Below are 20,959 nucleotides of genomic sequence, written 5' to 3'. Positions count from 1 at the left end.
CCAGTTTTTTGTCAGAAAATTAATTACATTTTTTGAAAAAAGCGTTACCCCTTGTTGCCCAAAAATTCATAAAAAATATAATTTTCAAATATATCATTTAAAACAAAACGAAATGCCTTCTTAAACCTTAAATATTATTCCTTCAGGCATTTTACATCAATTATTTAAGTTTGAAAAAATCATTGGTACATGCTAAATACTGTATGATATAATGTAAATAATTTAACTACACACCCAAGTAGTGAGTCCATCAAACTATTGCAACCGAAACACCTGGTGTTCCAAGGCACCGGCCGAAGTCAAATGCCTTCTGACTTAGTGCATTTTACTATTTACACTTGTATGCATTTGCATGTGTTTGAAAAATGTATAATCTTAAATGACATCTTCTGACCATGCATGTCCTAGATTTCAAAATCCAGGCCCTGGTCTGACACATTGGTAACATTAACGTTAAACTGTTACCAGGCTTCTGAATTTAATTAGCCAGGTCACATGAAAAGGGCAGTCTAATCAGTATCCAATTAAACTATTTGTCATTGTCAGAAAACCGCTCTAAAGCAAACAGCTTTCAAGCAACTGCTGGCTGAACTGGATCTAAACTGGCCACAATCGCCTTAATGTCTCTTTAAAGGGATCTTTTCACGTTTTGGTAAATTGACAAAAATTGAAAAAAGTTGTATCGGATTCGCAAATTTTCGTTTAAGTTATGTTATTTTTAGGAAACAGTATTACTAAACATTTACCATGGTCTAATATAGCCATTATATGCATCTTTTAACGATTTAAAAATTATAAAGCGTTGCAACGCGAAACGATTGAATAATTTGGAGAGTTATGTTGTTGTTGTTTAATTGTGTGAAACTACGAAGATTGCTTATATTAGGTATAAAATACGTCAACCATTTATACTTGGCAGAATAGTCGAGCAGGCTAATGCGTTTTTACTCCAGGACTAAGGGGGTCACTGGTTCGAGCCCTGCTGCAGAGTGCGGACTCATTTTTTAAAGAATTTTATTCTGGATTTTTAACTGGTGCTTTCAAGATCCAATGTTTACATTTATCAATATAAAGCATTTAATGATTAACTTTTAAACATGTCAAAATCTGTGAAAATGCCCCTTTAACATAATATCCACTCCTATAAATATGAGGTCAATATACAGGGACTAAACGGTAAATTACGTCTAATTATTTGGACTATAATGATATCAACTACTTAATAGAAAGAAGAAAGAATTCATACAAACCAGTAAAATGAGTCAGTAATTTGAGTTAAGAGTTTGTAATCAATGTTGTATTTCAGGACAGCTTGGTGATATGCAAATCCCATATGACATGTTGATATCGGGTATCATAGCCATTCAATAAGTCGCAAAATGTTCGAACAAAGTTTATAAAGCAAAATGTGACTTAAATTGATAACTAAAAATACCAGTATCATCAGTATGCCAGTTTTGCCTTGTCAAGATGTCGAGATCCAAAAAGTGCTTCATGCACATTGAATATATCCTTCGAATTCCATTTATTGTTGCATTACTAAATAGCGAAACAAGCCGATTTAAGCTGTAAGAAAGTTTTGACACGAGTGTTATCAAGTCTCTCATGGGCGAAGCCATTGTTGTAGAAAGTGATCCATTCACATCGAATATATCCTTCGAATTCCATCCATTGTTGTCATAAGCGGAGATTTAATGAATAAATAATTCATATATCATAAATGACAGCTTCTAAATAGCGAAACAAGCCAATTTATGCAGTAAGAAAGTTTTGACTCGAGACTCTCATGGGGGCGGCCATTGTTGAATGTTGAAACACGAACGACAACTCTGCTAGGAGAATGTTATCAATGAAATTCAACGAGGTCGAGGTATTTCGAATAGAAAAATCGAGTTATCTCAATCGGACTGGCTCGGTCTTTTACATAGGTCGCCATTGTGAAGAATTTGTTGATGGTTATCATACCTTAGACGATGCTCGTCAAAAAGGGCACACGCCGGACGGAATCGGATGGCTTAAAAAAATGAACAAACACGATATTGTTTATTGAAAAATTGTATTTGTTATAAAATGCCATTAAGTTGCAAAAATGGAACATATTCTTTCCTGAATGGCATAATGTGTGTAAAAACAACAACCTATCGGTATACACAACAGGAGAGTAAAACACGTACTTAACAAGTTAACAGGTATACAAAATACAAACCTTATAAGCGTTATATGTTATAACAATTGAACAATACGAACATTCTTTTTACTAAGAAGCAATAATCTAACTCCTAGCTACTGACCATCCGGGTCGCTGGGAGTTGCAACTCGTAAAGGCTTTTTTATGTAAACTCGCAGCCTGGAATCTTTGCGGTACTTTAATCGGTTTTATGAGCAACACAAATGTGTTTCCTTGTATAAATGAACAAACACATGTCATTAATTTGCGCAAATTTGAACAACTAACATGATACGGCATGTTTGCAGACAAACTTATTTATCCATTTTTGAAACACTTGGTCTACTCCACAAAATGTCTGTTTTGCAAAAGAAAACGCTGAAATATTCCGATTTCAAAAATGTTTTACTTAATTAATGAGAAACATCACCAATTTATTGTGTACGTAGTGTTAATTATGAGTTATAACCCTAGAGCAACGACAATACTGTCAAAACAAGGGCTCCTAATTATACTAAAAATTGCACTACAAACTGCCAGCAAAAGAAAAGATTATCAGGAACTCGAGTGAAAGTGCAGCGTAACCTGTTACTTTCATTTGATTTAATTGTCAATTTAAAGCCTTTGCTTCCTGTTTGATAACGGATTTTATCAAGTTGTTGCTTATAGCACTTTATCACAAAATGCACGCAATTTGATGTCGATGGTAAAAGGTATTGTGTTTGTTACGATGCATTATGTTGTTTGGAATCGTTTTTTTAGCTCGACTATTATATATGAAATATATATAGTGGAGCTATACTACTCACCCCGGCGTCGGCGTTAGCGTTAGCGTGCAAATGTTTAAGTTTGCGTACCACCCCAAATATTTCCTATGTTCTTTGACAAATTGCTTTTTTATTTTGCATTTACTTACTTCTTGACCAACATTTCTATAAACAAGAGCAGACAACTGTATCAAGCATTTTGACATAATTATTTCCCCTTTTATACTTAGAATATGCATATTATTGATAAATCTATGTTACAGTTTGCGTACCACCTCAAATATTTTCTATGTCCTTCGACATATTGCTTTCGTGTTTTGCATACTTCTTAACCAACATGATCCCAATCTATAAACAAGAGCAGACAACTGTATCAAGCATTTTGACAGAATTATGGCCCCTTTTATGCTTAGATAATTGAACATTTTGCTAAAATTGCCATAACTTCTTTATTTATGATCACATTTGATTCATACTTTGACAAAAAAAACACTTACCTGACATACCAAAATGCACTCCACCCAAACCATCCCCCATGCCCCACCCTAAAATCCCCCCCCCCCCAAAAAAAAAAACAACATAAATATTTGTTTTCCTTATTTTTTAAAGATCATCTATTAAATGACCACACACCCACATTATACCCCCCCCCCCCTTCCATGATGGCTTACGTTATACTGTCAAGCACTCGAATAGTTGAGCGCGCTGTCCTCTGACAGCTCTTGTCTTCTTACTTGTTACTTTTGTATATCGTTGTTGCTTTTACTCGGAAAAACTTTACTCGGAGCTTTATGTCGGTGCTAAAGAAAAGCTCAAAGCATTCATGAAGAAGTAACAAGATATGGAGCGGACGTGAAATTTTTACCGACATACAGGCGGACAAGGGCAAATCCCCCCACCCCACACTTAGCAGCGGAGATTAATTTGCTGGCTCATACATGATTTAAATAGCCTTACTATGTTGTTGAGTTTTTTTGGATTTCCTCTTATGTCATTTCAATGTGGGTCGTCCATGTTCACATCGTGTATTATCCGCTTCATAATTATTGCAACATTATGTTATGTGAGGTGAAAACGGACACACAATGTTTGGCAATAATGATACAAATCGACTAACGAAACTATATGAAAATAATGGGATTATTTTTTACCCAATTAATGAATCATGCGATAATATAATTACTATAAATATGTACGCTAAGTGTCATTCCATGTATTCGTTATCAACTGGAGAAATAATGCTCACAAAATAATTACCAAGCACTTTGATATCGCAAGCGGACATAGTTTAAATGAGAGCGGACAATAGAGTAATTACTCAAATAGAACTTCATTCCCTTTATGTTTGTGAGTCAAGTACATTGATGATATGGCATATCGATATTGATAATAACGTTCAATATTAAATAGGAAAACAACGCGATTCGACCGATTACTTCTCGCGTTATTTTCTTTTTAGTTCTACTACTTAAATTATTGCATACACCATTTCTTAAAACAACGACTAAAATAAAGAAAAGTCTTAAAGCGCTGAATTGGTTTTATTGGTTCTAAGTTTATTCTTCATTGAAGAAGAAACATTCTAGTAGTTTGGCTGATATACCACTAGTTATTTTATATAAACACACAGAGGTGAAACAGTTTGAGCTTTTGAATTATAAAGTTTTATCATTTATATTTAAACATGTGTAAACTTAAAGATACAAGTGTAAAAATACACTATTATACAATAAACATAGGCACCGAGAAATAAGTACGTTATAAAGACCGTGTTGCAGCTCTCTTGAGAAAAAAGAAAAATGCTGCACACACACACATTATTTTATAAAATAGGTGTATGCTTACAGTATATATTTCTGTTATATCGAACGTATGTCATACCCTACACTTTTTCTAGAAATATCTTCCTTCATATATGAGCGTCGCTCTGGGAAAACCGGACTTAATGCGAGTGCGAAAAGTGTCCGAGCAGATTAGGTTGTGTAGTCCGTGCAGGCTCATCAGGGACGACAGCTGGGCTTTATGCGAGTGCGAAAAGTGTCATCGTAGATTAGAAAAGTTATGTAGTCCTTGCAGGCTCATCAGGGACGACAGCCGGGCTTAAAGCGAGTGCGAAAAGTGTCATCGTAGATTAGAAAAGTTGTGTAGTCCTTGCAGGCTCATCAGGGACGACAGCCGGGCTTAATGCGAGTGCGAAAAGTGTTCATGTAAATTAGTTTGCGCAATCCGTGCAGGCTCATCAGGGACGACAGCCGGGCTTAAAGCGTGTGCGAAAAGTGTTCATGTAAATTAGTTTGCGCAATCCGCATAGGCTCATCAGGGACGACAGTTTTCGCCGGCTATGCACTTGTGTTTATAGGAGACATCCTTATAATAATAAATTATAAAATCCATAAACGCGGAAAGTGTCGTCGCTGATTAGGCCCCACAGACACTAAGCCAAGTTTTCTCCGACCGCGACACAAATGGTTTCAATATACATTGAACATTTATTTATAACATGCAGGAGACTTGTTTACAGATTGGCAAAATGACCGTTTTTAAAACAAATCACATGTATTCGAAAGTCAATTATGCATCATATTCAAGTAAAAGAAATGGCGCTTATAAATAAGAACAAAAATATCGTGTTCTTAATTGATATAAAGAACGTACATTAAATAATACAAGTATAGCGTTTTAAAAGCTCTTCATCAATTGTTAATAAACGCATGTGAATAACATGGGAGTTTAAATATACGATTTTAGTTCGAAAGCCGTAAATTGCCAAGTGAAAGCGCCCAAAGGTGCGAGGTTCGAGTCCTGATGAATTCCAAATGTATTCAACATTTCTCTTGATATCATGCTAGTCTTAGATTATTAGATATTGTATAGCGGTGTTACTTAATGAATTTAATAACACTATTTAAAAGGGAGAAAATCTGTAAACGAGTCCCATGAATTGTACACGTGGGGACTCGATGGGGAAATACTTCGCTGTACTAGTTAACCCATTTATGCCTAGCGTCTAGAAAAAAAGGCCTTGGCAAACAGCGTAGACCCAGATGAGACGCCGCATGATGCGGCGTCTTATATGGGTATGCGCTTTTTGCTTAAAGGAATTTCTGTAAGAAATATTCTAAATATAGAAATAAATATACATGTACTTAACATCCCTAATTTTGGAAATAAATTGATCCAATTTAGAAGGATGGGAGAGTCCACGAGGCCACGAGGCATAATGTGTTAAACAAGTAAGAATGCTAATCAAACGTACGTTGCTAAAAGGTTCAAGCAGTATTTATTACATACAGGATTATGTTCAATAAGGCTTGCCATTTTATCAGAACAAACACCGTGGATAGAATCAAATACATTACACGTAGATTCAAACAGTTCATGACATCACTGTAAATATTCTCCAAACAAAAACAATGATTTTTTTCTGAACAATACAAAACACAAAACGAACTCTAAATATAAAGATACAACGCACAAAATAGAAATTAAGATATATATTATATACATATATAACATACAAAACGCCAAACAGAACAAAAACTATGCAACATGAATTATACATGAACGATACAAAAACCATCAAACAAGCTATTAAAATAATATCACTAGTCTAAATATTCAAAAAGTATATTCAACGTTCAACGTCAAATGTGCGTAAAGATATCAATATCGTTGATGTCTATGCCCCCAAAACCCTCAACCAAATGTCCACCAAATCGCGAGTTTGTTTCTTTAATAAAACTAAACGGAGTTTCAGTGTAAATCGTATCATGCAAAACCTCGTCATTTAAAGTTACACTCGTGTGTTTACCCACAACCACCGATTCATTCGATACACGGACCTGGTGCAAGCATTCCTTTTTGTTATTAATGTCGTTTCCAGTTAATTCTTTTGGAACATGGTCCGTGTGCATCAGTTTGGCGGCTTTTCCTGGAAATGGTATGGTATCCCGACCCTCGGACGTGTGACGGCGTGTGTACGAACCCCGGACCGACCGATCCGAAATCTTTCGTGCCTTGTCCGCCGCCGCGACCATCGACCGGAGAGTCAGCTGCCGCTGGATGGAGGCTTCCTCGCTCGCGGTGTCCTTTTGGCTGAACGAGAGGCGGTCAATGTGGACGCTGTGGACCGCGTTGCGCCGGAACAACTGGTAGACATGCGACCGAAACCGTGAACCACTTAGAAAATACAGCACGAAATTAATGGAGTGATTCAAATACATAAGTAGGTTCACAACGGCCCAGAGAATCTCTTGAGTTTTTGAGAACCCAAGTTCTGGGTCGACCCAGTACGGCATTCCGATGAGAAATACCGATATTGGCGTTGTACACAGGATAAACACTGCGTTCACCGTCATCAGCATGATGGTGACGGAAGCTCGCCTATTTGGTATCCTCTGAGGGGTCATGGCGCCGTCCGTAACAAACATCCGGCGGCGAAGGCGGTTGCTTGCAATGAGTTTCCTGACGATAATTATCTCGCCTATGCAGAGGATCACCGCCGGCACGAGGAAATAAAGGAGCAGGTCCATCCATGGGTACACAAAGTTGAAAAAGTCAGAGTAGCCGACGTCACTTAGAGCGAAGCACAGCAGCCTATCTTCCACACTCTCTGCGTCTTCCGTCCGCAGTCGGGGAAAGTTTGACGTCGACACGGTTATGTGTGACGTGGGATATCGCTCTGTGACATTGGTTACCGGCTGAGTCATCGCGGAAGTCAGTGATGACGTGGTTGACTTTTCCGATATTGATGGTGTCCGAGATGTGTCTTGTGTTATCATAGTATTCCAGGCAAATGACGTCGTTTCATACGTCTCTGTGAATGTTTCGGACGTTTCACTGAACGCGACTGTTGTTACTGATAATGCACTCTCAATATCTGAGGGGCCAGAACTCAATTCAGTAGAAGATGGCACTAGCGAAATGTGAACTGGTGACGTCTGCTTGCACATATTATTCTTTGTAGAAGACGGCACGTCATCGCCAAACGTAGTCTGGTGCGACCGATCAGAAAACGTAGCAGACTTAAAATAAGCGTCACCAACTATTGATGCAGACGACATTTCTTGGTCCATGGCAGAACGTTTAATTAAACCGGAAAACTCCGACTGGGAAGTCAGCTCCTGGCTATCTTGTCTTACCGGCGTCAGCGGAGACGTCGCTATGCTAGCGACGTTTTGTTTTCCCCCCTCTTCGTACGCGACGACTTTGAGTCTCATTCCGAAGAGCAAGTGGGAGCTGCCGCCGTAGATAACTATGAAGAGACATAGGATGACGCTCAGCGCGGACCGATGTGTGCAGATCACGCGCACCTTGTGTGGCCATATTGTGCTAGTGATACGCTCGCACGTTACCGCCACGAGTAACCATGACGACAGCTCGGTGGACGCAAATATGAAATACCTGACGAAGATGGTATAATTATTAAACGTTGTTTTTTATATTGTCAGCTTTCTATTCTAAATTATAAAAGTTAATTTATTTTGAACATAAGGTATTGTACATGCAGAAACCATCTGTATGAAACTGGGCATTGTATTCATAAGCTTACACATATCTGATAACGGCTTTTTTAAGTTATATACAACCTGTGTGAAAGACAAATCATTATTTATTTTTATATTACAACATAGGTGAATTTTTGTTCCTTACATCATCGACATAAACTTAAGGAACAAACCAATGTATCCTGCATCCAACGTCACCAAAATGTCTGACGTCGACATTGAACATGTGTATCAGCCACCAGCGGACCATCCCTGCAAATCAATCAATCAATGTATCAATCGATCAATCAATTAACCAACCAATTAATTAATCAATCAGTCGATCAAATAATCAAGAATCAATTCATCTTAACATAAGTTGAATTAAAGGAATGCTGTTTTTAATAGATACGTTGGTTTCCAGAAAACTGCAATCATTTTTATTGATATTAATTCTTTAATGAAAGGTGTTTATTATATATATGATTTTAAACCATTTTATGTCACGTAAAAAGAATCAACGAATTTAATTGAAAGCACTTATCGTATAAAAACGAAGGCAATATAATAATTTATTAGTTGACAACAGGTTAAGATTTAGAACATATTCAACAGAAAAAATAGTTCGTGTGTTTGAGGAGGATTATTGTAAGAAATGGAGTTCGATGGTTCATTAGCTAACCAAGGAACAGTTCGAGTATGTTAACTGACAGAATTAATATGATTCAATTATAGGAAATGAAGGAAAAATCCGAACAAACAAACGCTTATTAGGCTTCAATCTGGGAAAAATGGGCTTAATGCATGTTCGTAAAGTGTCATCACGTGCAGTCCGCATAGTTCGCACTTTCAACTTTTATCGAGTTTTTCGTTTAAAAGAAATCTCTCCTAAACAAGAATCCACTTAAGGTGGAAATCGTCGTCCCTGATTCGCCTGTGGGGAATACACTAGCTAATTTGGGTCGACAGTTTACGCACAAGCATTTAACGAGTGTTCCCAGAAGTACGCTCAACTAACAACGATTTGTTATTCGAGCCCTTTCAAAATTGAAGCAGGGTGGGTGCATTAAAGCCCTTCAGAATTGAAGCAGGGGGGGGGGGGGGGGGCATTTACCCGAGCGGTATCATATTCATGCAACAAAGCAACACAATTGTATATGTTGACTGATTAAAAAAATACGTGAAAAACAGAAAAACGTGATACTAATATCCTTAAATATAGTTCCCGCTATTTGCTAATATACATGTCAGATTTTGCGTCTTCGGTTAACCCATTTATGCCTATCGTCTAGAAAAAAGACTTTGGCAAACAGCGTAGACCCAGATGTAATTCTGTAAGAAATATTCTAAATATAGAAATAAATATACTTAGACATCCCTTATTTTGGAAATAAATTTATCCAATTTAGAAGGATGGGAGAGTCCACTAGGCATAAATGGGTTAATCGGGCCAGCCGACTCGGTTGGTGGCGCGCTGGACCATACATCCGTGGATCACGAGTTCGATGCAAGGCCCGGCAACATACAATGCTGGGGCATTTGTCGTGAAATCCTTTATACTGCCATACCCCAACTGCCTATGATATAAATAGGGTAGTTGTCGGGTAACGACATACGTTTGTACCCTTAGTAAAGGTTTACCAGCTAACACAGGACAAGTGTGGTATATGTAATTTATATGTGATATTTCTGTTATATATTTATGAAATATAAACAAAAATAAGTTCGATAATCAAAAATATTCTGCGTAGGGTATGCAGATATAATGGAGGATCATATTTGCATATTTTATGTATTAAGTTATGATAACAGTACAATTATGTAGATGTGAAATCAATACATGTTTTATAACACGACATGAATTTTCTCATTGTATTTCATCAACTGCTAGGCGTGTAGAATTAAATAATATCTAATTCTAGATTGAACGCAATTAAACAAGAGCACTGCATAACGGGTACCACGCTAGGCTGCGGTGCAGTTTTAAATAAATGAAAGCTTGTCAGATTTTTTTTAGAGGTCACAGTGACCTTGACTTTCGACCTTGTGACCCCAAAATGGGTGTGGCGTGTAGAACTCAAGAGGCATCTACATATGAAGTTTCAAAGTTGTAGGAGGAAGTACTTTAATTTTAGAGCAAAATATCAAGGTTTTAGCACGACGCGGACGGCAGACGTCGGACGGCGGACGACACGACGAGCTGGCTATGTAAATACCTCGGTTTTTCTCCGAAAACAGCCGAGCTAAAAATGAGCCGTGCTCTGTGAAAAGGGGGTTTAATGCATGTGCGTAAAGTGTCGTCCTGCAGTCCGCACAGGTAAATCAGGGATGACACTTTCCGCATAAACTGGATTTTTGCTAAGACGAAACTTTCTGTAAACGAAATATACCATAAAAGCGGAAAACGCCGTGCACGGGCTTAATCTAGGACGACAATTTACGCACATGCATAAAACCCCCTTTTCACAGAGCACGATCCGTATATTAAGCGTTTTGAAACGACCTATATCAAGTGTTTTCAACTGACAAAAGCTTGCGCGATTTAAGACAATTTAAAGCGATTGTTGATCGCTGTAACGCTATTATATTACCTCTCTCAAAGTGAACAATGCTAATTACGAAAAGCAAACATATTTGGTTATCTTAAAAGTCCCGATATAATTACGATAAAATGGTAATGAATCAAACAAAAAAAAACCACTGAAATAAGAAAACTAACATATTTATAATATGTTAATAATAGTGACGGTCTACTAACCACACGACACGTTGTGTTTTATTTTTTCCATTAGGAAATGAATATACGTCCTAGAAATGTCTGATGCCATTTAATTTGGATCTTATTAATTTCATTATACTGAGGCATTGAGACAACAGAAATAAGTCACGGATTCACATCATTGGTTTCAAGGTTATTTACGTAATACATGAGCGAATTCAGAAATCAATACATAGGCCCCTACACTACATCCACAATACGCATGTGTTACACATACCGATAACATGTGAGAAAGTTACAGAGTTTGTGCATGTATGAATGTGATATTGCATAAATTAAATCAATTTTCAAATATTCTTTCTTAACCTGGTCGCTCGAGTTGTGCATCGTGTTATTTCTTTAAATTTGACACAGTAATTGTAAAAATATTGCAAGATATGTACATTTCCAGAATGAAAATTCATTTCTGCGTTTAATAAGAACGAGTTCATGGAAGTCGCTGCAAAATTGATGTCGAAATGGTTGTTCAAAGCGATGCATCATATTTTCAGGTCATTTTGAGTTGAATATCTTGTTATATATATATATATATATATATATATATATATATATATATATATATATATATATATATATATATATATATATATGTGTGTGTGTGTGTGTGTGTGTGTGTGTGTGTGTGTGTGTGTGTGTGTGTATTTGATAGTGTTTTTTTCAGAGCAGTTGATTTTTCGTTATAGTTTGTTGTTTTTTTTAATCAAAATGATGTTTTTACTAATTATTATCATAGCCACACGCTAACCACCTGTGGATGAAACTATTGCAACGTACTGTTGTTCATTCAATTGATGTTAATCATCCGTGTGCGTTCGCAGTTTGATTATCAGCATAGAGTGTGGTACCGTTGCATAACTTAAAGAAATCACACTTTGGTATTATAATTATTTAGAACTCTGAACTAATGTTAAACTTTCGAAGGTGGGAGGAACAGGTGTCATACCAATCTACCACTGTTTTCGTGTAACCACCGACCTTGGATCACGTTGCGTAGTTCAATATTACCTTTGTGATGACACAAAAGTGCAGAACAACATTATGACCTCTAAAACCTCAGGACTTCTTAAACGCAACATGAAAACAAATAAAGACAACATTCCAAACGTCTTCAACGACCAACAATTTTCTGTGATTGCACTTTCGGCCGTCAGAAATGTATTTAAATGTCAAAAATATCGTTCAAAAACAAATTTAATTTATTTTTTTAACGCTGTGTGTTGAACGCTAGTATTAACAAATATGACCAAGTAATAAAACGTGCAGACTAGTTTAAAAATCGGATCATGACATTATAGGTGAAAGTAAATTCCGTTCAGAATGCTTTATTTATAAAAGTATTTGTATGAACCTGAAACAAGAAATAATGTCGTAAAAAATTAAACTTTCTAATTAAAGATAATAATGAGCAAAAATATTTCAAGGAAATGTTGTTCTTATTTTTTTTTTGTTATAAACAAAAAAAACTGGTCGTAACTTAAATGATTCTTGGTATCTGTGATAAGACATGGCCCAGAACTGTACTACGCACCTGTGCTGATCACAATAAGACATGGCCCAGAACTGCACTACGCACATGTGTGGATCAAAATAAGACATGGCCCAGAACTGTACTACGCACCTGTGTTGATCACAATAAGACATGGCCCAGAACTGTACTACGCACCTGTGTTGATCACAATAAGACATGTCTCAGAACTGTACTACGCACCTCTGATGATCACAATAAGACATGGCCCAGAACTGTTACTACGCACCTGTGTTGATCACAATAAGACATGGCCCAGAACTGTACTACGCAAATGTGTTGATCACAAAAAGACATGGCCCAGAACTGTACTACGCACCTGTGTTTATCACAATAAGACATGGCCCAAAACTGTACTGCGCACCTGTGTTGATCACAATAAGACATGGCCCAGAAATGTACTACGCACATGTGTTGATCACAATAAGACATTGCCCAGAACTGTACTATGCAAATGTGTTGATAACAATAAGACATTGCACAGAACTGCACTACGCACCTGTGTTGATTACAATAAGACATGGCACAGAAATGTACTACGCACATGTGTTGATCACAATAAGACATTGCCCAGAACTGCACTACGCACCGGTGTTGATCACAATAAGACATGGTCCAGAACTGCACTACGCACATGTGTTTATCACAATACGACATGGCCCAGAACTGTACTGCGCACCTGTGTTGATCACAATAAGACATGGCCCAGAACTGTACTGCGCACCTGTGTTGATCACAATAAGACATGGCCCAGAAATGTACTACGCACATGTGTTGATCACAATAAGACATTGCCCAGAACTGTACTATGCAAATGTGTTGATCACAATAAGACATTGCCCAGAACTGCACTACGCACCTGTGTTGATCACAATAAGACATGGTCCAGAACTGCACTACGCACATGTGTTGATCACAATAAGACATTGCACAGAACTGCACTATGCACCGGTGTTGATCACAATAAGACATGGTCCAGAACTGCACTACGCACATGTGTTGATCACAATAAGACATGACCCAGAAATGTACTACGCACCTGTGTTGATCACAATAAGACATGACCCAGAAATGTACAACGCACATGTGTTGATCACAATAAGACATTGCCCAGAACTGCACTACGCACCGGTGTTGATCACAATAAGACATGGTCCAGAACTGCACTACGCACATGTGTTGATCACAATAAGACATGACCCAGAAATGTACTACGCACCGGTGTTGATCGCAACAAGACATGGCACAGAACTGCCTTACGCACCTATGTTGGTCACAATAAGACATGGTCCAGAACTATACTACTCACCTGTGTTGATAACAATCAGGTCGGACAGCGACAGGGCGGTCAGGTAGACGGCAGTTGAGGACTTCCGGGTATTACGGCGCGTGAGTACAATGATGGACAGAATGTTGCCGACGGTACCGATGGTGAAGAAGAGCGGGGCCACTATCTTCCAAAGTAGGCTGGCAACGTATGTCGCCATGGCGGTCCAGAACTGCTTCGTGAAATACAGGGTGCTTGCTCTCCCGTTGTGTGACGTATTAAAGTACGTCGTGACGTAAACTTAAGTCAGTAACTTGGCTGTGACGTCAGCATTTAACTGTTTTCGGACGCTGCAAAGTGTGCCGTTTTGTCAGCATTTATCCTTTGAGTTAAGTTGTACTGCATTGCACCGTGGTGGTTCATGTACATTCGTGACGAGACCCTGTACTGTCGTTTTAATGTTTTTTTTCGTGGAGTGTAATTTTACAGAGATGCGCCTTGATATTAAACTTTAATCCGGTGTGTGACGTTAAACACGAAAGACGTGTTAAATTAAGTTATCCGCTATTGGTCGTCGCACAGCGATGTGAGATTAATGTTCAATATTAAATCATATGTATAATTGCACTTTGTTTGTCCAGATTATCGATATTGTTTTTAGATAACATTAAATAAGATAGAGTTTCCTTGGCCTCGATAAACAAATAAACAAACTCCGTATTTACTTATTTTGACGGGTTTCTAACCGAATCGAACACATTTAAAGACGTTAATTATTTTTATGTTTCAGTCAAATTACAAACTCCAATTATTCATTTAATTGTGCAAAGAGCTAAGGGAATTAGTTCATACTACATCGATCCTTCACAGCGCCAAGAGAAAAGACGCTTTTTTTCATTCGGCAAGTATTTCACAAGACTGTTAAAGTCTAAAGATGCGGGTGGATGTTAACATCAATCAATAAACAATATGCAAATTGACGGAGCATTGATTTAATTTCCATTTATAACCTTTACCTCGCTTCTATAGCGTACGACATGTAACGGTAATTAGTGAAAATACATGGGCAATTTCTCTGTAACCTTTACCTCGCTTCTATAGCGTACGACATGTAACGGTAATTAGTGAAAATACATGGGCAGAACATATCCAGGCCGATTAGCGTATGATCAAAGAAAACAACAACATTGGATTAAATTGAAGCTTTTCCCCCTGACGTATTGTCATGGAAAAGGGCAGATGATCGTTATTTCATTTGAAAGATTATCAACGACGTCCAGACTGAAAATGCTGAAGGTAATGTGGTTTAATCCTTGAAATGAATATTAATCATACCATATTCCTAAGTTAACTGATGGTGTTCTGCTTCACTAAAAATGTGGCTCGTTTTCGTTTGAGAGAGTCTTAAATATAAATATAGATCGAAGCTTATGTAAGAGGTTGTCGCCTCAAAATAGCGGACGTTATTCAGCGTATGAACGTCGTTTAAAACTGTAGACGTTTATTTAACGTACGGATGATGTACAACATAAGCAAAATAATTAACATTTTAATGGAGTTTGATTGACGCCACCGAATAACCGTCCCAAATGACGAAAGAGCAACACTTTTGAAACAAGAGCTTTGTTCGTGAAACACAATGACCCTACTGCGCCGCTTTGAAGCCATATATTTTACCGTTGACCTTGAAGGATGACCTTGACCTTTCACTACTCAAAATGTGCAGCTCCATGAGATACGCATGCATGCCAAATATGGAGTTGCTATCTTCAATATTGCAAAATTTGACCTTTGACATTGAAAGATGACTTTGACCTTTCACCACTCAAAATGTGCAGTTCCATGAGATACGCATGCATGCCAAATATCGAGTTGCTATCTTAAATATTGCAAAATTTGACCTTTGACCTTGAAAGATGACCTTGTCCTTTCACCACTCAAAATGTGCAACTCCATGAGATACGCATGAATGCCAAATATCAAGTTGCTATCTTCAATATTGCAAAATTTTGACCTTTGACCTTGACGGATGACCTTGAGTTTGACTTTTCACCACTCAAAATGTGCAGCTCCATGTGATGCGCATGCATGCCAAATATCAAGTTGATATTTAAATATTGCAAAATTTGACCTTTGACCTTGAAGGATGACCTTGACCTTTTACCACTCAAAATGTGCAGCTCCATGAGATACGCATGCATGCAAAATATCGAGTAACTATCTTCAGTATTGCCAAATTTGACCTTTGACCTTGAAGGGTGACCTTGACCTTTCACCACTCAAAATGTGCAGCTCCATGAGATATGCATGAATGCCAAATATCAAGTTGCTATCTTCAATATTGCAAAATTTGACCTTTGACCTTGACCTTGAAGGATGACATTGACCTTTCACCACTCAAAATGTGCAGCTCCATGAGATACACATGTATGCCAAATATCAAGTAACTATTTTTAATATTGCAAAATTTGACCTTTGATCTTGACCGTTCACCTTGAAGGATGACCTTGACCTTAACCTTTCACCACTTAAAATGTGCATCTCCATGAGATACACATGCATGCCTAATATCAAGTTGCTATCTTCAATATTGCAAAAGTTATGGGCAATGTTTAAGTTTTCGGACGGGCGGACGGACGGTCAAACGGACGGACTAACTGACGAACAGACAGACGGACAGTTAAAAAACTATATGCCACCCTTCAGGGGCATAAATAAGTTATGGCGAAAGTTAAAGTTTACGGACGGACGGACAGATGCCATATGATTGACCTTTGACCTTGAAGGATGACCTTGACCTTTCACCTTTCAAAATTTGCAGCCCCATGAGATACACATGCATGCCAAATATCAAGTTGATATCTTCAATATTGAAAAAGTGGTGGCCAATGTTAAAGTTTTCGGACGGACGGACAGACGCCACATATTTGACATTTGACCTTGAATGATGACATTGACCTTCACCTTTCACTACTCAAAATGTGCAGCTCTATGAGATACACATGCATGCAAAATATCAATTTGCTATCTTAAATATTGAAAAAGTTATGGCCAATGTTAAAGTTTTCGGATGGACGGACAGACGCCATATATTTGACATTTGACCTTGAAGGATGACCTTGACCTTCACCACTCAAAATGTGCAGCACCATGAGATGCACATGTATGCCAAATATCAAGTTGTTATGTTCAATATTTAAAAAGTTATGGCCATTAAAGTTTTCGGACGGACGGACAGACTGACACACTGGCTGACTGACTGACTGACGGACAGTTCAACTGCTATATGCCACCCTACCGGGGGCATAAAAGAGCAAAATTACAAAACTTCACCGATTGCCTTTTAAATTGTAAGAACCGTAAACAAAGGTAAAATTACAGTAAAACAACGCACTCTTAAAATTAGTGTGATTGTAGAACTTCCAAATCCAAAGCACAAGCTTTCCTTGTAAGAAACATTACTACTCAAAATCAACAAAAATTTCGCACAATAAAGCTTAACAATTTAAAATCTTTGTTTCTTATGGCCATTGTCAAAATTTCAACGCCAGATGTGGTCTGGTAAAATAGATGTTTGTGAATACAAAATGGTCGTTTTTAACATGGTACCATTTTAATGTTCGTGTGTCGTAGCAATAGATATATTCGCAGGAAATTAACATGGAATTTATTGTTGTCACAAATAAATAAAAAAGAGCATTTTGTATCAACAAAAAACTATGTAATCATACCACATCTAGCGTTGAAATTGTGGCTATTGCTATAAGGAACACTGATAGTTTAGGTGTTAACTTTATTTTACGAAATACTTTACGAACTTTTCGTTGATTTTGAGCGTTATAGAGACTTTAAACAATAAACGACAGTATTTTCCATTTTTTATGGGATAGAAAACCTGATAAAGTAAAAAGGATAAATATAATGAAACATATTGAACTAGGAGCTAGACAACTTTTTTTATTTAAAAGCATTTATATACTCACCGAAAACCAGTATAGGTAAACGTTTCGTAAATAAATCGAAAAAACTTCTATATTTTATTACATTCAATGCAAACTAAGGCGATGGTATTTAAGTATTTCAATATAACATAAGCAATGCAAACATAATATAAATATATGAAAATATTTTTGACATTATTAATATACGCAAGTTAGGAGTTTTAGTATTTCAAAAGTAATATGAACATGCAAATATACAATACTTATCAATAAAGGGAAACATAACAATTGAGACGCGTTCTGAGAAAACCGGGTTTAATGATTGAGCGTAAAGTGTCGTCCCAGATTAGCCTGTGCAGTCCGCACGGGCTAATCAGGGACGACACTTTCCGCTTTCATGGTATTTTTCGTTTAAAGGAAGTTTCTTCTACACGAACATCCAGCAGACTGCACAGGCTAATCAGGGATGACACTTTACGCACATGCATTAAACCCAGTATTATCAGAACGCGACTCAATGATTATACGAGCTATGGGTGGACACTACATGGATGAACCTCATCAATAACAGCGAAATTATTATTGGGAAAAATCACGATATTTAAAAGAATAACGTGACCTTCTTATTAAAAGAATGGTTCGAAAGAGGTATCGAATATGCTATTTATTTGAACATAAGTGTCTTTATGTAATTACAAGAAACAACTTGTAATTATTCCTAATTACAACTCATGTATGTATAATATTCACCTCAAAATAAAATCTAACATTTACATCGGGAACAACCCATTTACGTAAACTTTCTTTCAAGAAAAAGTACTTGCTATGAAAATTATGAAAGTAATATAAACTAAATTAAATCAAAACCACACCATCCCACTAAAGCGCAACTGATATTGGAACAGTTATTCAGCACTTTTTATTACAATTGGAGATCAACTTAAAATGTCTTTTTTTTAAGTTTTCTATTAAACTTTCTTTGTGTGCAATACTTGCATTATCATTCTTATATCCCGATCATCATTCAGTTACAAAGAAGGTAATTTTTCTATTTATCGTGTATGGTTTGTTGTAATACAAAATCATTTTTGTAAACATGTACATTCAGCAAATTCATCTGCTAGTTCGCATACTTATCATAATAGACGCATATTGCTCTTCTTTTATCATTTTTGGAGTACAAGCTGATTTATCTGCTTGTTCGAATATTTATTCGGCATAGCTGTTTAACCCCGCTTTTCACCTTCAATGACCTTTCTAAACAGCCACTTGATCAACATTAATACATCCGAATCCTTTAGAATCTTCAAATAAAGCCTCCTCATCAAATGTGACACGAGGTTAGGCAATTTTTACTTTATAAACAAAACGCTGATACATAAAATACGATTAAAGCAAAAGAAAATTCAACTGTGATATTATGGGCATTTTTTACAGTTGAATTGAGCTGAAAAGAATAAACAGGTCCAAAGAGTTAGATAAAATGTGGTAACTGACCAATTATCTACAACTCATCTCGCTACCAGTTGTTTATAAAAAATATATATTATACTCGATATTTTACATGACTCACCCAGTCCTCTAAGCCGAAATGATCCGTAATTTTTTGTGTGTCTTTGTGTCGTATGAACGAATCTGCATGAAAACTACATTTAGACTCACATCTTACATCGAATCATTTCTGTCGTCAGTTGTCAAAACGAAAGAACGGTTGATATTGAAATGCATTATTTTTATATTTTCGGGATATTGTTTTAGTATGTTGATGCTGCATTAACAAATATAAGTGTATATGAAGTGAAAACACCAAAAATAAACATGGGTTGAGATAGACACCTATAAACATAGCATATACTGTTAGATGCCCATATCACTTTAAAGTAGTGGATATCCAATTAATCTGATTGGTTAAAAACGCGAATACGAAGAACAGCGTGAAATATACATCAATATATAGCGTATATTGTCAAACACATCTCAGGGCTGCGGTCGCGGTCCCAATATATAGCGTATATTGTAAAACAAATCTCAGGGCGGCGGTCGCGGTCCCGATATAGCGTATATTGTAAAACAAATGTCAGGGCGGCGGTCGCGGTCCCAATATATAGCGTATATTGTAAAACACATCTCAGGGCTGCGGTCGCGGTCCCAATATTTGCACTAGTCGCCGTTACGAACGTCAAAACAGGGATCGTTGTTATCAGCAGCATCCATAACATTCTGGCTATACGAGAGTCCATTAACCGCCCTTGCACGACCAAAGACGTATCTGCTGAAATCCCTGAGGCAGGTCTGACCCTGACAATGCATCGCGCTCTACTTTCATGAAGAGGTGTCTGACACAATTCGCAAGGATGACATTGCCGATGACGATGCCGTAAGCGTCAACGAGTGGAAATCGAGCATTTTTTGGGAAAAGCGTGTGAACAAGTGTGCTTTGATTGTTGTATTTTTAATAATTTGTCGTAATACTGTTGTTCAAGTTGTTTGCATTCTTGCAGTGTTTAAACTGATAAAGTTATCTTAATATTGAGTTATAATATCGGGAATAAAATAATTACCAGAAGCAGAAGCAAATAAATACATCTTTGTATCTTTTTTGAAATACTTTTCAGCATGTTAAAATGTTCGCCGCCAGTATGTTTACATGTCAGCTACGCCCTGCATCTTCCGCTCTTTAAATAAGAGAACTGAATTATTTCTAAACACAGCCATCGTATCAACATATTTCTTTAATAGCAGACGATTCATTTCGAGGAGAGCATGGTGGAGGTAAAGATTTGCTGCAGAATTTGAGGCAGGTTTTTAGTATCCAGACAGACGAATGCATGACCCATCGGAAGCTGCTTGGTCAGCCTGCAAACAGACACGGCAGCTTGTGTGAGGACAATTGAGTCGTGTTCTGTGAAAACTGGGCAAAATGCATGTGCGTAAAGTATCGTCCCAGATTAGCCTGAGCAGTCCGCACAGGCTAATCAGGGACGACATTTTCCGCCCTTATGGTATTTTTAGTTTCAAGGAAGTCTC

General features: G+C 37.3%; 2 protein-coding genes across 2 annotated transcripts in view; both read right to left on the bottom strand.

The window, feature by feature from the left end:
• Positions 1-6,413: 6,413 nt before the first annotated feature.
• Positions 6,414-8,810, bottom strand: LOC127870451 (uncharacterized). The gene is made up of 2 exons (XM_052413039.1): positions 8,615-8,810; positions 6,414-8,337 (listed from the first exon to the last, which is right to left on the bottom strand). Exons 1-2 carry the CDS (start codon positions 8,689-8,691, stop codon positions 6,579-6,581), a joined length of 1,836 nt encoding a protein of 611 aa, XP_052268999.1. The 5' UTR covers positions 8,692-8,810; the 3' UTR covers positions 6,414-6,578.
• A 9,204-nt stretch (positions 8,811-18,014) lies between these two features.
• The window catches only part of LOC127869203 (von Willebrand factor A domain-containing protein 8-like), a 102,512-nt gene continuing 99,567 nt past the window's right edge, over positions 18,015-20,959 (bottom strand). Inside the window, 1 exon segment of the mRNA XM_052411568.1 lies at positions 18,015-20,788. Coding sequence (XP_052267528.1) covers positions 20,680-20,788 — 109 coding nt within the window. The 3' untranslated portion in view covers positions 18,015-20,679.

Source organism: Dreissena polymorpha, chromosome 2 (assembly GCF_020536995.1).
Source record: "Dreissena polymorpha isolate Duluth1 chromosome 2, UMN_Dpol_1.0, whole genome shotgun sequence".
NCBI classification, from domain to species: Eukaryota; Metazoa; Mollusca; class Bivalvia; order Myida; family Dreissenidae; genus Dreissena; species Dreissena polymorpha.
This window is presented reverse-complemented; position numbering and strand designations above follow the sequence as displayed.

Bases quoted from the DNA above. Each gene is read 5' to 3' on its own strand.
- LOC127870451 (XM_052413039.1), bottom strand. From the start codon at position 8,691: ATGGTCCGCTGGTGGCTGATACACATGTTCAATGTCGACGTCAGACAT. The intron at 8,338-8,614 runs GTTTGTTCCTTA...CATCTTCGTCAG, and splicing joins GTTGGATGCAGGATACATTG to GTATTTCATATTTGCGTCCA.